The sequence below is a fragment of the Crocodylus siamensis genome, chromosome 4, assembly GCF_052110815.1.
Source record: "Crocodylus siamensis isolate JL-2025a chromosome 4, ASM5211081v1, whole genome shotgun sequence".
Classification (NCBI taxonomy): domain Eukaryota; kingdom Metazoa; phylum Chordata; order Crocodylia; family Crocodylidae; genus Crocodylus; species Crocodylus siamensis.
The window spans coordinates 107,299,142-107,316,082 of record NC_143398.1 but is presented as its reverse complement, the minus strand read 5'-3'; the positions used below and the strand labels follow the sequence as shown (position 1 = coordinate 107,316,082).

The window sequence follows — 16,941 nt, the reverse complement described above, 5'->3', positions numbered from 1 at the left end:
TTTGCTATCTTATCACTACTCCAGTGTCATGTTTAATTTGCCATCCACACTCATCCCCTAGCTCTTTTGACACGGCTGCTTTCCAGACTCCCCTTCTTCCCCCTCATTTTCCCTCCACCTACCCTGATTAAACAACTATTTCAATCATTTTTCCTCCTGCTGCCTTAGGAACCACAACTTTTCCACCAGCAGTCTCTTGTCTTTATTTTCTAACCTACTTTTCGTCAAAGTATCTGCAGATGTAATTAGGAGCACAGAACTGGAAAGGACCTTGAGGGTCACTGAATCCAGATTCCTCCTATTGCAGGCAACCACAACGCAGAATGCCTTCATAAAATGACTGAACATAATCTCAAAACTCGTTAAGCTTTTCACCCTCACTATGCTTATCAGGAGGCAGGTCCAAAGACCCTATGCACTTTATTTTTAAAAATAAATTGAGACACTTCCCACACTGGTCCTGAGTCACACTGGCAGTTTTTGTGGTTTTAGTCACACTTTCCGATTAAAAGGTCCATCTCTCCCCCTACAACTTTGTGAAAGGCTACCTAAACAAAGGAACCTCAATACAGACATAATCTTGGGTAGTAAAGCAGGAGTTCTATCGAGCTCTTTCATCTGTAACCACTCTGATAGCTATTAATTCAACTGTAGTCACAAACACAGTTGACTTGCTTGAATTAATGGTCTAGAATCACATGGATAATGGGAAAGAAGGTAAGTTTACTTTTCTGAGCGGAACGAGCATCCTAGCTGTCCCAGCACTCACTCTGAAATGTAATGGTGAGAAACAAAAGGCCGAAGCCCGAAAGACATTGCAAAAGACTAAATTTGAGGGAAGAAAAATATTTCACATTTACTAAGGCTGAAGTGTCTTCTAACGAAGTACCAGAGTTACTTTCTGCAGTGTTTTTTCCTTTAAATGAGTTATGCATGAGCAAAGCTTTCCAGCTGTCAGCAGAGTAAGCTGGCTAGGCATCCCAAGGGCAGAGTTAATGCACAATGAAATCTCACATCTGGAGGCCTGCGGCAGGCGCCAGCTTGCTCCCTTCCTAGCTCAATTAAAGGGTCTTTGTCATTTGTTAACTGTGCTCATGAACCCTTCACATGCGTACCTAGTAGGTTTCCCTTCTTTGCTTCACCTCAAGGGAGACTGGCACTGGAATGAGAAGGGACAGAGGAAACACAAGCTTTGTTTAAGAGTCCAAGAGAGCAGTTTGTTTCTATGAGTCACGTCGATGAGGAAGGGCAAGTGGAACGCAACCACTGAACACGCACATCCTCAGCTTGGTTCTTATTCACTTCCATGTTCCACAAAGTAGCAGAGGAGAAAGATTAGGCACTAACTACATCGTTTTAATTAAAAACATAAAAACAAACAAACAAACAAAAACCTGACCCTACCTCCACTTCTCTTCCTATTCACAACCCTCTCCTCCCCCCCCTCAAAAACTTAGCCAAAAAATGTGAGAGCAGAATCAATCTACACAGCTGTGCAAGCAGAGTGGTGAGAGGAAGGGGGAGGGAGCTGGGGAAGGAAACTCTAGCTGTAAAAAACTGAAGGAACGAGACGTACAATCAACACTGGCAACTAGCCCAGTTAGATAGAATTACTCCGAGATGAGAGGGACAGATGTTCTGCAGGAAGCCGGCAGCCCTCTTGTATTAGAGACTGACTCGTCACTGAAAACATACTATTTAAAAAGCCATATTTTCCTCTCCCTTTAGTCTTTATTAGCAAATTGTTGTTTGAGAGCGTCTCCTTCTTACTGCTAATTCCTCCTATGCCAGCCTGATTCTATTTGTAGTGTTACAACCCTTTCCAGAGCAACTGTCATATTACTACTTCTGCTGTCAATTAGGAGTTAATCAGTTCCTTCTGCTTACTCGGCAGGCATTGTTGCCTTGCCTTTTCTTAAGTTTTTGGTCTGAATAATTTTTTTTCAGTGTTAGTTTTACTAACAAGACAGTTTTTTCACTAGTTGCTAGATGCTCTAGCAAAAACTCTGAAGAACTGGATAGGCATGGAAAGGCACCTAAGGCCATACTCCTTCCCATCCCCTTTTTCTGCTATCCAAGGCACTGCTGTTTCCACCCTGTGGAGGGGGGTGACTGAAAGGAGTCCCATGCCTTTTACATCGCACTGGGTGCAATAGTCCAGATCAACTTGCAAAATAGAAAAAAAATTGAAAAAAAGTGTCTCAGCCTCAGCAGCAAGGTAAATTTGAAGCACCTTGTTAAAGCCTGGCTTCTGCTCTTGTTTAAGTTAACAGTAACACCCTGACATGAGAAACTGGGTCTCCTATCCCTAAAGGGACATATACCCACATCACACCTCTTATTTCAAGTGGCAATATCTACTTAAGGAAAAGAGTTAGATCAAAGGATTATAGGGCATTAGAAAACAGATCCAATTCATTCTGGCACCACTGTAGCAACAGAGAGCTTGCCCAGTACCTGAGGTTCCCAATCGTCCAAGAACCACATATGTGGGTAATACTTCTCTTGAGCCTTTTCTTTTGGAAAGGGATCTCTGTAGCATCCTTTTTCTTCACTTCCCTACCATCTTACTGGCTTTACTTTCCCTCAGGCTTCTGGACATATCAAATGCACTGGATGAAGAGTGATGCCTGAAAACCTTGAGTACCTCTGGCAATATTAATCAATTAAGAAATTAATCGAAACAAGCAGGCTGGTCTCTTCTTTCCTTACTGTCACATGTGTGAAATGATGACATGAACCCCACTGCAATCACCATGGGGACACACTTTCTTGGCAGAGAAAAGAAAAAGGATGAAGGCGTCGCATTTTTCATCAGATTTCTGCTCCTCACCACAAAGGAGCAGCACCACACAGAGAGGAAGATTTAAAGCTGGTTGGTGGCATGTGGCAAGAACATTAGTGCCCTCCCCAAGTCTCAGCAGTCAAAAAAGGTCACTGGCAGCCTTCAGTAACACACGTGTAGAGAGGGCAACTATGCAAATAGCTTTATTAATACAAGTCTTGACCAGCTATCTAGCATCTTCACAGTTCCTCAACTTGGCCCTGTTACACAATTAAATACATTCCCCTCCACTGTCCACACTCTTAGTAGTTCTACTTTAAAATGTGAACCAAAAGTGTCTTTGTGCTTGGGCCTCGCATCTGTTAAGCACTCAACAGACAAACGGTAAATACAGTCTCTACCTAAAATACTTTGTAGTTTAAGATAACAAACAGTGGAAAAATGCTGAATCCAAGATTATAACACATTTGCTGTTTAAAAATAAATAAATAAATAAGGTTCCCCAAGATTAAGATTTTTTTGCCTCATTTTGGGTTGACTCAATGCCCCATTTACTCTTGCAACCTAAAACATGTATATACCTCACTCGCACAGGATGTGTTAACCATCTAATTTTCCCAGTGCCCATTTCTCATGACCTAGAAGCAGCACTCCAGTTTTTACTCTTCCACTGTAATTTTTGCCTTTTCCTCCTTCCTCCTGGGTCATCCAAAGACTCGCAATTCCAAGCCAGAAGCATTTGTTTTAAAGCCTCATCCAGCTGCTTGAGCAACTGTTTGGTTTGGTTTTTTGGGGGGTGGGGAGAGAAAGAGTTGCATACAGTCAGTAGCAACATAGGGACATTTGCATGTGGCGCAGGACCCAATTAAAAAACTATTTTGGAAGACTTGGGAAGTTCTGAGTTAGATCCACAACTTGGAGAAGACAAATGTCACCTCACCATAAGTCCAATTCTCAGCCCGTGCTATCCAGAGAACCACAGTTGCTGCAGCCAGTTAAAAGGGCCTTCAGAAACCACTGACAGCCTTTTCACTCTTCTGTGTGTATCTGAATGAAAGAGGAACTAGAGGGATGGCAAAAATAAGGTTTTCCCTCCTGAACTGGGAAAACTTGCAATGCACTATGTTGCAACAGGGACCCTAGAGACCTGAGCATAATTCTTGTCTTCTGGCAAAGACAAACTGGGCCTGAGCGTAGGAGTAGGGTTGACAAACTAGACAAAGGCAAGCAAAGGGGCCTATAAAAGGCAGTATTGATGCTAGGTCAGGAGGCCTTTAAAAAGGGCTATTAAGGTTAAAAAGGTCTTCGTATCCTCAAGAGTCTATTACCTAGACTAGAGAAAAGAGGAAGCCCAAATTCCATTGCATGTTCAGGTAACAGAAGAAATGGATTTGAAATGTAGAGAAATAGTTGCCCTGGGGTGATGGCAGGGTGGAGGTTCCAAGGGAAACTAAACAGCAGAGCTTGACAGATCAATGGACAAAGCAGGAACAGATGCTATCTAACCAGAAAGAACATATTAAGGCTGATAAGCCAACTACAGTGGTCAGAGAAAGGATGTCTACATCATAGTCCTAAAGTCTACAGACATACCTGAGCTAATGCAGCAGCTATTAGCAATGTAGACCAGAGCAGCATATATTGCAGAACCTGCTCAGGAAACTGGATAAACACCTGGGCTATGCACGGAGTAGTTGCACGGGTTCGTACTTCAAAGTCCTGTTAAGAGCTATGCTGCTACTTGCACCCAAGTTGAACTAACTTCAAACTAACTAGGTTAAGTGTACGCAATCTGAAGGCACACTTTTGGACTGCAACTTAGAAGCACCCCTTCTTGTGCTGCAACTAAGCTGAAAATGCTTCATCTAGTTTCGTACCTTTTTATGTGCTGATCTGTCTATACAGAGAAGTTTTCCAGAATAACTACAGGTATACCCAAATAATTATCCCACTACATACAGGCAGTCCTCAGACTTACAACACAATTGGTTCCTGAAAACTGTGTCTTAAGTCGAAACATTGCAACTTGGAACCAGTTTTGCCATACAAAACAACGCATTTATATTGTAAAGATACCAGATCGGGGGGGGGGGTGTCACACATCCCTCCCTCATCCCACCCCATGCCCTCCTGGACAAGCAGCAGGAGCTGCTGGACAGGCTGTGGCTTTTCCTGCGGCCACCTGCCTCACCCCAGTACGAGTTGCCAGGGGATCGGCCAGATGAGCTGTGGCTTCTCCTGCAGCCACCCAGCACAGCCCCAGAACTGCCTACCTCGTCCCGGTGGGGGCAGCCAGGGGAGCAGCTGGACGAGCTGCTGCTTGAGCCACAGCTTCTCCCGTGGTTGTCCAGCGCAGCCCTGGCACTGCCTGCCTTGCCCCCACGGGGGCAGCTGGGGGAGCAGCTGGACAAGCTGCAGCTTCTCCCACCACCCACAACCCCTGCTCCTAGAGCCCAGTGCAGCCCCAGCTGGGCAGTGTTTGTCCCACCCCGTTCCAGACCCAGTCCCCGACTCCAGCAGGGGCCCTGACCTGCCCTCCCACAGCCCTTTCTTTCCCCCTCCCCTTCCACTGACAGACCTGTATCCAGCATCATAAAGTTGAAATGCATGTCTGAATTTCAAAACTCAGGTGTCAATTTACAAACATCGTAACTCAAACCGTTGTAAGTCAAGGACTGCCTGTATAGCTGCATCATTATAACTACCTATGTGGACACTATTCTAGCATAGCTGCTCTATTCCAGATCTCACAGTCAAAGACTTTGGACATATCATTTAAACCAAGGACATTTTCTGCCATCAGGAGACCAGGAGATTGTAGATGAGAGCATCCACAGTTTGGAGATGGAGTTGTGGAGGCTTTAGTTAGAAAGAAGAAAACATACATGAAACTTAATAAACCACTGCAGGTGTAGTGTATGACTGAGGAAACTACCCGAGGAAGTGAGAAACCTAGAATGAAACAGCAGGGCCAGGTCAAACTCTCCCAATTGCATTTGCCTACCACCCCAGCTGTGGAAAATGGAGATGCTCACAAAAAGAAAGCAACAGAAGAGATTGAGAGGAGTCAGTAGTCAGTCTTATTGCAAAGCTTTCTGAAGGAACTCAAGGGGACTTGGAGCCGATTAAGTCAATGTGAAAGGTCCTTTTTAAGGGTGTGAGACACAAGGTCTGCAGACCTCCAAGGATAAACTCCCTTCATTCTCTTCCATTAGTCAAATGAAGTGCCCTCGCTCAACTTTACAATGTTCCCAGCTGCAGGACAATGCCAAAGTTAACAATAAATGTACTTATCCAAACTATTGTGCTCTATCCACTCCATGATTAACCATATATTTTTACTTATCCACAAGGGGATCCTTCAAAATATAAAGAGAAACATTTAGCTGTGTGGGATATTGTTTACCAGACCAGCTGCCAGGCATATAAATAGTGTTTTCTGTAGAACATGTGAAGACTTGCTCGCCCATACCATTCCCAAAACAGATGTGCACAGGTTCACCTCCCACCTCATCATGGATCCAGTCCCTTAAGTGCACAGTTACCAAACAAAGCTCAGCTGGAGAAACCCCAATACACTTCGTTCTTCTACATTTAACTGGTAGGAAATACAGTGGCAGAGTGAAATTTCAAACCACCATGTGCATGTCTCTCGGCTCTTACTAAAAGAAGAAATAGTTGCAGATTTAGACATCATAAGTACTCAGCAGATCTCCTGGTAAATAAGTATGTTCCTCTTACTTAAGCTGGAAAAAAAGAGGACAGAGAAATAACTAGTTTTAAGTACGTAGTAGAGAGCAAAAATAGTCGACTCCTACCATTCCTCCATATGGTTTCTTCATGAGACAGAAGGACTGTCTCAAGTTTTGTTTAAAACTTCTGCTTTTTAATTTTTATACGTTTACAGCTGAAATAACAGTTCTCCACTTCCCCCTCTTTGCTACAGGACTATAGCCCATTCTTTGGAAAGCCCTGCTTAATGGCTTCAGGCAAGGCTGCAAGCCCAGTTGTAGCATTGCCTTCCATGCTCAACTACTGAAGGAAAGGGATGCAAAGTTCAATCCGTTCCCTAAGCACAGACAGTTAAAACCACACATGTAACAGGCCAGCTCTGCACCACTGGCAGAGGTCAGCTGCAGAAGCAGCTATATTTGTACTACCCCCAAAAAGACTGTGCCCAGGGCTACTGTCCCTGCCACCTCCACCTCAATTATGCTACTAGTCATAACCAAAAGGTAAGATGGGGTGACCTGCCTGTTTAAGTAAATGCATCAGTGCTAACAGAATCAAAATTAAATTAAATAAGAAATGATATTCTTGCAGTACTTTCAGTCACACAGGCATTTAAGTCAAGGAATACAAAATTTGTGCTTTTCACTGGAACAACAACAACATGGCCACTCAGAGAAAAAAGTTAATTCCATGGGAGCCATAAAAGTGAATTTGAGCGTATGTAAAGTTTAACATCGTATCACATTTAAATGATATGGCCCACGTGCCACAAGTGGAGAAATACAGGCAATCCAACAAAGTGCGTTCAGTGTACTCTTTCTGTACAAGTCATCAGAATACTAAGCAGCAGACAGCGATCAGAGTGTGTGTGTGAGAGAGGAAATGAGTCACTGCAAAGTCCTCAGGGGATTCGCTGCCTTGTAATAGACATTTTTTATCTGAGAGATAAGAATGGGTCAAAGTTTTCCCCAGCATTTCCTACAGGACTATCACAACTCTGAACTCTGACTTTTCTAAACCCTGTACTTTATACATTTGCATTTAAGGAGCACACAATCAGCCTGCAGAAACCCAAACTAGGAAACAATGCATCCCTTTATACATGCACACAGATTGCACATGCCCACAGACTCAAACCATGCATGTGTTCTGAAGCTAAAGTATTTATGACAATCAACAACAGCATCTTCACAAAACTGAATCTCTTACAAATACCATACCAGCACCTAGATACAGGCTAACATTTTCCAAAGCAACTCAAGATGCCCAAAGTAAAATCACTTTGAAAGACTTGGATGTCAAAGGATGGGCACACAGCACCTTCTGATAAATCAGGCTGCTGCAAACTGCCTTGAGGTGAAGCACCCATGATCACTAGCTTCACTGTTGCCCAACATACTTACACAGCCAAACACAGCTTCAATTCAGCTCCACAACTGTATCACCTTTGGAACATGGATGTCCTCAGTGAGCATCCCTGCTTACATCTACCTGCACTGTGCTGCTGCACAGAAGCTGCAACAAGCAACCAGAGGGTTAAATACCACAAACTAGGAAACATCGTCTCATCAGTATCAGATAAGCCTCTGACATTTAAAAGTCCTTTATAAAAGGACCATCTGCCTTTTGATTGCCTTTGAGCAATGGAACAGGTAGCTGGCATTTCACAGACTGTTTGTCAACAGACACATCCATCTGCATCAGGTTCTGGCATTTATCACTGTAAAGCACAGCCCAGCTGGAGGGGCATCATGGCACATCAATCCTAATGGAGACCCAAAAATGTAGAACTCTTCATTTGCCTGCCTACATCTAACAGATGCTAGAAGAAGTGACAAGAAGGTGGGAACTTACAAACCAGAACGAGTTTAGCCATCTTCAGGGATGCACAAGTTTTGTGTTTGCGTTGCTGGACTTGAATTAGGAGCCTACAGGACAACTTGCTGGCAAAACATGAAAGTGAGACTGGGCAGGCCAAGTTGGCATTGATGCAATCAGACAAATTTATGAGAGAAAAAGAGAAGACACAAACATATGTACAGTAAAATATAAAACACCTTTGGGAAATCTTAAATCTTCTCTTTCCTTAAAAGGTAAGCTAAAATGCCTGGAAAAGTAAGTCTTATAGAACCATTTGGGATCTCAGGATGCTTAGCAGAAGATGCAAGACTTTGGTAACTTGTTAAAAAAAAAAAAAAAAGTCTAAAGGCCCACTGCCTGCCAAAACCTGTATTCAGCTCTTCAGGGCTCTCCTTTTCTCCAGCAACTGCCAGTGACCTCACCAACACCTACAGCTGAGCACAGAGCTGAATTCCTTAAGGTGCTCTAAGTATCGCTGAGATCATCAGCGGGTGCAAGCAAAATGCAAGGCCCCCAGGGGCTGAATTTTGGCACTGATAGTTAAGGTAGTGTGGAACCTTCATATTAAAGTCACATCTGTTGAAATGTATTTGTGCATTACACTCTGCAAGATTCAATTTATTAACCAGGCCTGTGAACAGCTTTTGTGGGGGTTTCTAAACAACATTTTTAACTTCTTTTACATAAATGTAAAAGGCAGCTGCCTTTCAGAATTCTCATCTTCCTCTACACCTCCTCACTACCCCCCAGTCAGAGATCTGGTTGCAGGAGGAAATAGATCCTCCCTCTTCTTCATGAGCTTTTCCATCATTTCCACGACTCCCTTGTCTTTGCCTATTCTAAATCAATACCAGTTACTGGCTATACAGGACAGCTTTTCTGGGTTGTTTAGGTCTCTCTTGGCTATGTCCCTATATACTCAGCTGCTTGCAGAGCATATTACTTATTCACAAGTTGAGACTGGCACAGGGACGTTCACAGAAGATTGGGTTTCCTGAGCAGCCTTCTAAAAGGGGCAAATACATCTTCTGAGGTAGAACTTGGGGGACAGTGTCATGTTTAAACCACAGCTACACACCCAGGTAAGAATACGCACCCCTTGGACTGTCAAGTGAGATAGCACTATTCATCAGCCATTCTTTAAAGACTATGGGAAGGTTAGCATATCATTTACAAGAGCAAGAAAGTGAGAAAAAACACAAGCCAGCAGACATGATCTGTACAGCATTTAATCACACCACGTGGACAAACGTAAATGGGACAGGAGCAAAGAGGTAACACCAACTGCCCACTCTGCACACCAAAGTACAGACACAGTCATAGGCCTGAGGCTGAATCAATTAATTCTTTCCAGGTTAGTCTACAGTTTAGTTTAAGCTGTGCAGATTGAACCGATAAGCAAATGAACAGACATTCACTTTTGATTCTGGAAACGCAACCACATGCCTGCAGTGACCTGGCCAGAAGCTGGGAGGCGCTAGAGCAGGTTTCCATGCTCAGCTGGAGCAGACAGACTGGGCCATGACTAGCCCGCCCACCCTGTGAGAAGATGGAGGGTTGCAGGGGAAATGCAAAGCATCCTGGGATGCTGACAGACTGCAAGTTAATTTGAATCTGGAAGGGATCTGGGACAGAAGTTCAATAAACAGATTTACCCTAAATTGGTTAAGTCTGCTACTACATCCATCCAGGGTTGTTTTAAACTGGTTTTGGCCATTTTGAAAGTGGTTTATGTGCACCGAAATTCTGTTGTGTTATGGATTTGAATTGGTTTCCAATCACTTATCAGTTTGTGTATAATTTCTGTCCCTAGCCCAACAGAAACACCAAGCAAGAAACTTGTACACCTGGTAAGAGCATCCAAGCCAATGAATCTTACAAAATCTGAAGCCTATACCAGAACAATGCTAATTTTCTGCACTCAGTTGAGAAACTTTTATTTATGTATATCCCACCCTATCCAAAAGTCTCAGAGTGGCTATTAAAAAGGTAGTTATGGACTCCGTATTTCATTACAGCCAGCATAATAATTTCCTCCACAGAAAAATGCACTTGCAAAATAAATAAGTCAGTAAGAGATTATTAAAAATGAATTTTAAAAAAGAGAAAGAATCAAGTTGCTGTTTTCACATCTTTTCTTGATCAGATACTGGTACTCAAGTACACCCACTTCACTCCGAGTTGCTGTCGTCTCTTCTTTTATTAGTGGCTTTCCTCAGAGTTCTTGCAACAACAGAAATACATTTTTCACTCCCATGTCTGGGTTTGGGAAGATCTCTTCATAAGGGACTTCCTGCATATACCTAAGATTTAATGCCTATGTAGGACTCGTCTCCACAAGAGAAGCAGAGTGGACTCCATTTATACAATTAAAGCAGCTTGGCTCCATGCTTGCAGAGATCAGCAATGTCTCCTCTTGAGATGTGCATAACTCTTTGTTACCTGCAATGTTTTAAGCTCCTGTAACAGCTTTACTATGAAAGAGGAAAAAGCACTGCATTCCTGAACACTGGACAGCCAGAATGCCATTGGTTTTGTAGGCTATGCCCTTCAAGTAGCGCATGGCTTGCAGCACTTTTTGTCACTTTCCAAGAACCAAACTGGAGCTGAAAGGAAGCGTTCTAGACAAAAATAAAAACTGACACGATCTTCTGAGAAGGGCCCATGATTAAGATCACTTCTTTTAATCTTGCTAAAAAAAAAACCCCACACTGGCCATTTTATAGAAGAGCTTTCTATCACTGAAGATCCTGATAGCACATTAAAAAAACAAACAAACAAACAAAAACACATAACATTGGACTGCCTTCTCCTAGGTCTACCAAGCAGATAGAAATTGTACAAAACTATGCATGGTTAAACAAGATATTTAAGAAGAGTCAAGGATTTTTGTGGGTAATACCTGTTATTGGACCAACTGTATAACTATACATACAGCTAACTTTCAGGTACCACTATACCTTTCCTCTATGTCCTTCCAAACTATATAGCCGATCCAATAAAATGTCATGTACAGAAACCCTTGCCCCTCGCATTTTTTCTGGATCATCACAGCTACAACATCACCCCAATACTAATGTATATAAAAGGAGGACAGCTATACTGTGGAACAGCTGGCTTGCTCTCTACTCTCATTACCTGGAGACAAGTGTGCTTCCCAAGCCGCTAAGGCCCAGCATACAGTAAATGAGCTTCCATCTTTATTAGTGTTTCTGTATCTAAATACCAAGATCTTTGTAAAGCAACATCATTCCACATCACAGCAGAGTGGCAGAATGATACAGCCAAGTTCACAGAAGTACCTTATATTCCCTCCCTTTTCAACCAGATAGCTGATACTTATGAAATTAAGGCACAGACAGGGCTCCCTAAAACCAACACGATATAGTTTCCAAAACACCTTAGACCAAACAAATAGCATTCTTATGCTATTTCAGTCTTGGACTTCTCTTAAAAAAGAGATTTGATGAGTGTGCATGGCATTAAGTAACAGAACTTAGCACAGAGTTTCTCCACCCCCTTACCTCTTGAGACCTGGAGCAGGTGAGTGATTTATCGGTGGTCTGAGACCACAAAACACCTCTATATTAAAGGCAAACAAACATGCTAGGAGTTGATAATACATAGACATGAGACTTTCTGAGGTGGGAAATCATCTCATTTCTATGGCAGGAGGAGAGGGGCGGGAAAGGGGTTTAACATTGGAAGCCAGCATGCTAAGCCATCTCTAACTAATTGGCTGATTCTGCATTTTGTTAGAAAAGAAAGAGTTCAGCTACTGTTCTCTGTCTTATATGGCCAACCCTGCAGCAAGTGACACAATATACTTGGTTGCAGAAGGCAGTAAGAAAGGAGAGAAAGACCCTGTCACTTGACAGTAACATCAGCAGGAAATTAAGAAGCACTGGTAGGCTGCAAGGGAAGGAGAGCACTAGCCAAAAGACAGGTTACCATGACATGTACGTTACAGGTCCAGGAAGTGGCAGAGAACAGGATTCAGGTCTCCACAGATTGCAAAACAGTTTCTGGGGAAAGAATTGAGACAACGGTGCCAACAGCATCACCAGCAACTGCAGCCCAAGGCAAGTAAGTTGGAATTGGAAGATTTCCTTGCAACCAAGCACCATGTATGCACTGTGTGCGCGCTGGGGGAGGGGGCTCTTAAGTAACATGCGTCATAATCTATATGAGAATTTTAAACACAAAAGTTAACAAGTCTCATTTTTCCACGTGCAAGAAGGCCTACATGGATGAACCCACCATAGGAATTGTTCCAGGTTGGCATTGTAAAGTTATTGCAAAGAGTTTCTATGCCAAGGTCAGTTGCAAGTTTACTCTGAAGGTCTTCATGACCAGAAGCAATGAACTGTTGCAGAGAGAGCCTTAATTTACCCAACTCCCTAATCTCTGTCCAAACAGACTGAAAACCTTCTGGTAGTAGAGCAACTTGAGATTTTCAGTTTTGTTCCATCTAGTAAAATGAAGTACAGGCATACCTCAGAGATATTGCGAGTTCGGTTCCAGACCACCGCAATAAAGCGAATATCGCAATAAAGCAAGTCACACGAATTTTTTGGTTTCCCAGTGCATATAAAAGTTATATTTACACTATGCTGTAGTCTATTAAGTGTGCAATAGCATTATGTCTAAAAAAACAATGTACACACCTTAATTAAAAAATACTTTATTGCTAAAAAATGCTAACCAATGGAAAAATGGTGCCGATAGACTTGCTCGATGCAGGGTTGCCACAAACCTTCAATTTGTAAAAAACGCAATATCTGTGAAGCGCAATAAAGTGAAGCACTATAAAATGAGGTATGCCTGTAATCTGGCAATACACTGAATCCAGTACTTGGTACAATGTTGCACAGACCATTTTACTGAATTCAGTCAAAATCTGGACCACAGCCACCCAAGTAAAAGGAGTGTTTCAGCCATTGTAAAAACCAGATTAAAAGACAGAAAATATTTTTGCCTATGACATGGTTGTGGAAGAGGGTAGTACTGTGGGCTGGGAGGAATTGTTTTTCCCCTTTCCGATAGCAATCTGGGAAAATAGCTTAAAAGAAAAACGTTTGGCCTGCTTCAGCAACTCAAGTTGAACATCTGGCTACAGCTGTTTTCCTAGCATGCAATGCTGCTCCTCAATAAGAATTAAGAGAGCAGTTCTCAAATTAAGAGAATCGCAATAAAAGGCTGATTTTCCTCCCTTTATTCACCACAAAATCTTCTGGGAAGTAGAGCTTAACATCTCTTTGAAGCAGAACCCCTAATGATGGTAGTGGGTAGCAGAATGCCAGCACCCCAGTCAGCAAAATTTCAAAGTTGTGGAATTCACCCAATCAAAGAATAAGGCCTTTATGGGAAAAGCTTCCGTGTCTGTTATTTTCGTACTGACGGTTTAAGTTAAACCTTACCAAACCTCTTAATTTGCACGAAGACGGGGAATAAAATCCAAACCACAAGTTATACAATCGCGTCTGCCTTTGCAGTTTAAACGAAGTCTGAAAACGGTTCATGAAATTACTTGCATGCCAACACCACCAGGATGCATTAGGGGGACCAAGGTCCCCCTAAGTGTTATTAAAGTCATTAACAGTCTTAAAAGGGGCTCTGAAAACAAAATGCAAGCGCATTTTAGCCATTCCCTGGTTGCATCAGTTGTTCCCTTTACCTCTTCTATTATAAAGATTACAGCCCGTCCTCCCCCATTATAACTGGAAAGCAGTTTTGGCTCATGAATGTGGGAGAGTCCAAAACAGCTCTAGCAGGGCTAAAGCAGCCCAAGTTATGCCTAAGAGGGAAGGAGGATGGCATTCCTCCATGGGCACAAATCCAGGAAGGGGATTTTAATGCTTAGGTTTTCAGGGCACTGAATACGCTGCCCCATGTCTGCTTCTCTTCCCACCCCCCCCCGCCCCAAGGGCTGATGCTGTTCCCCCCGCGTTACACTACCTCCTTCTGGCAACGTGGGTATAAGATGATGTCCTTCTGCCCCAAATACAAGCCAGACCCCCATCCCCTCCCACGGCCCAGGGCTGCTGCTCCTCACCGTGTTGTACAGCAGGACTTCGGAGTCCGCAGGCTCTGACAGCTCGCTCAGCTTGCGGTCCAAGCGGAACAGGCTCTGATCCCCACTTTCCAGCACCTCCATGGTGACCTAGGGCCACAGCCGAGCCTGGGGACGTGTATTGGGGGCACACTTCACTGGGGGCTGGAGGCTCGCAGGGAGCAGCCCTGGTCCATAAGACCAGAGGTCTCCTCCTCCCCTCCGCACCGGAGAAAGACTAGCGGACAGGATCTCAAGCCAGAGCAGAGCCCCTCTCCCCCACTGTCCAGCACTCAGGGCTGCGCCCCCCTGACTGTGTGCACGCAGCTGACCCGCAACGGGGGGGCAGGGGCTTTACCAGCTCCCTCTATCAGCTGGGACCCTGCCCACAGCTGCTTCAGGCTTAGCCGGGCTCCAGCCAAGCCCCACCCCCTACACGAAGTCTGCCAATCGCGGACGGGACTCCAGCTCCCTCTGCAGGCTCTGCCCAATCAGACCTTAGGAGACCGGGCGCTGTTTCCCAGCTGTGGAATGCGGGCGGGGGCTCCACATGCGTGGCGTCATAGAAGGGTGCAGGGCCCCCGATATGGGCGGGAGCTCCATGATGTGTAGCGTCATAGAGGAGGGGGTGGCCCAATAAGAACGCTCGGAGCGCGATGAGCGGAAGCTGGGGCCAATGGGATAACGCCAAGACTGCAGGGACGGCCGGAGCCCCGCCCCCCCGACGCTGGAATGTGGAGGGCGCGGCGCTGTGCGGGCTGGGAGGGGGCTCCTCTCACGCTGCCCGGCGAGCACAGGGCAACCGGCTTGGGGTCCGGCCGTCTGCGTCTGCCTTTCCCTCCCCTGTGGGAACCCCCCCAGGCTAAGCACAGGGTTTAGTTCGCGCCTCACGCTCTGGGCTTTGCCCAAAACAGCCATTCCCGGGCACTTCATGCGGGAGCCGGGGCTTGGCCCTGTGTAGGATGTCAGAAGAAAAGCACGACTTCTGAGGGCATGACTTAGAGGGAAGGCTGAAAGAGCAGGCTTATTTAGTTTGGAGAAGAGGCGTTGCTAACAGTCTTCGGTAGCCAAAGGAGGATTATAGAGAGGACACAGATGTACTTTCCTCTGCAGCCATCAGGCATAGGACTAGAAGCAATGTACTCAAGCTGCAGCAGAAGCAATTTAGGTTGGAGAGATTCTAAGGTTGCTTTTAGCCTAAGCACAATCTTTTTGTTATGAACCCGTGTTTGCACGTCCCCGAATAAACAGGTTTGATTCAGATTTGAGGCTTTTGTCTGGCAACAAAACCCAGCCCTAACAGATGGACCAGCCAGTTGTCCCATGTGAAGTGCCTGCAAAGTATCAGAATAAAAAAATTGCAGCAGAACAAAAGCAGTTAATTTATTTCCCACTTAAGCCTTGCGTGTAAACAACTGTCCCATGCCTGTTTTGATCCAAATTTTGATCAAATGGCCTCAAGCGTGGCTTCCTTCCCCTCCCCAGATCACACAGATCCGCGTGGGCAATTCTCCTCCAGGATCCTTCTTACTCCACCCAGCCAACAGCTGCATGAGCAGCAGCAAGAAAACAAGTAAGGGCAATCTGAGAATGAGCAGGCCCCAATAAATGACCAGCTTGTGTTGAATCGGGTATGTTGCCAAGGCAGCTATTTTAGCTATCTACGTCAGAACACGCTTGAACGCTTTCTGCATCGGTGCCAGAAAGCAAATAAGAATCCATCTGAGAGAGAAGGAGTGTTTCTAGGGGACTCACAGGACCCTAAGGTGTAAAGGGAAGAGATCCTGTTCACCTTAATGAAATTTTGTGCTATCCAAGGCTAAAAATAAACAGGTTTGATTCAGATTTGAGCCTGTTGTATGGCAACAAGCTTCAAGCCTTACAGACGGGCAAGCCTGTTGTCCCACATGAAGTGCCTGCAAAGTATCCAAATGAAAACTTTGCTGCAGAACAATCACAGCTCATTTGAGTTATTTGCTACTTACGCCTTGTGTGTAAACAACTGTCCCATGTCTGTTTTGATCCAAGTCAAATCTCAGACTAATCAACCTTGAATTAAACTGGTTGTCTGTTTTTAATTTAAGAAGTCACACCAATAGACACAAGTCAGGTTGTGGAATTTATGGCAATATTGCCCATCACAGATGGATCCAATATTAAATTGACTCTGTTCTGATCTCTATATAGAGCACCAGTAAAATGAATGTGAAATCTTTTCCTTACAAGGGCGTGATTCAAATTGTACACAAGCTGGTAGTAACAGTCAGGTACAGACAACAGACAGGTACAGACAACTGTTTTATGGTTTGTTTGAAGTTCTTTAGTTATTTCAGTCTAAAGTATGCTAGGTAATAGCCCCAGAACTAAATTAATTTCCAGATCCAAAAGGTAATCCCTTCCAGGACAAGACTGAAGTACAGCAGAGGGACATTACTAGTAGATACACATTACCACTTCCTGGACCGTACCAGTCCTAGAGAGACTGTTATTCTATAGGGAATAATTCAGCATT

The 16,941-nt window shown here is 44.2% G+C and overlaps 1 protein-coding gene across 1 annotated transcript in view; it reads right to left on the bottom strand.

Annotated features, from left to right (window-relative positions):
• CREB3L2 (cAMP responsive element binding protein 3 like 2) overlaps positions 1-14,844 on the bottom strand; it is a 117,637-nt gene extending 102,793 nt beyond the window's left edge. Inside the window, exon 1 of the mRNA XM_090043315.1 lies at positions 14,433-14,844. Within this exon, the coding sequence (XP_089899441.1) occupies positions 14,433-14,534 (102 nt within the window). The 5' untranslated portion in view covers positions 14,535-14,844. The remainder of the gene's footprint in view (positions 1-14,432) is intronic.
• Between the last annotated feature and the right edge of the window lie 2,097 nt (positions 14,845-16,941).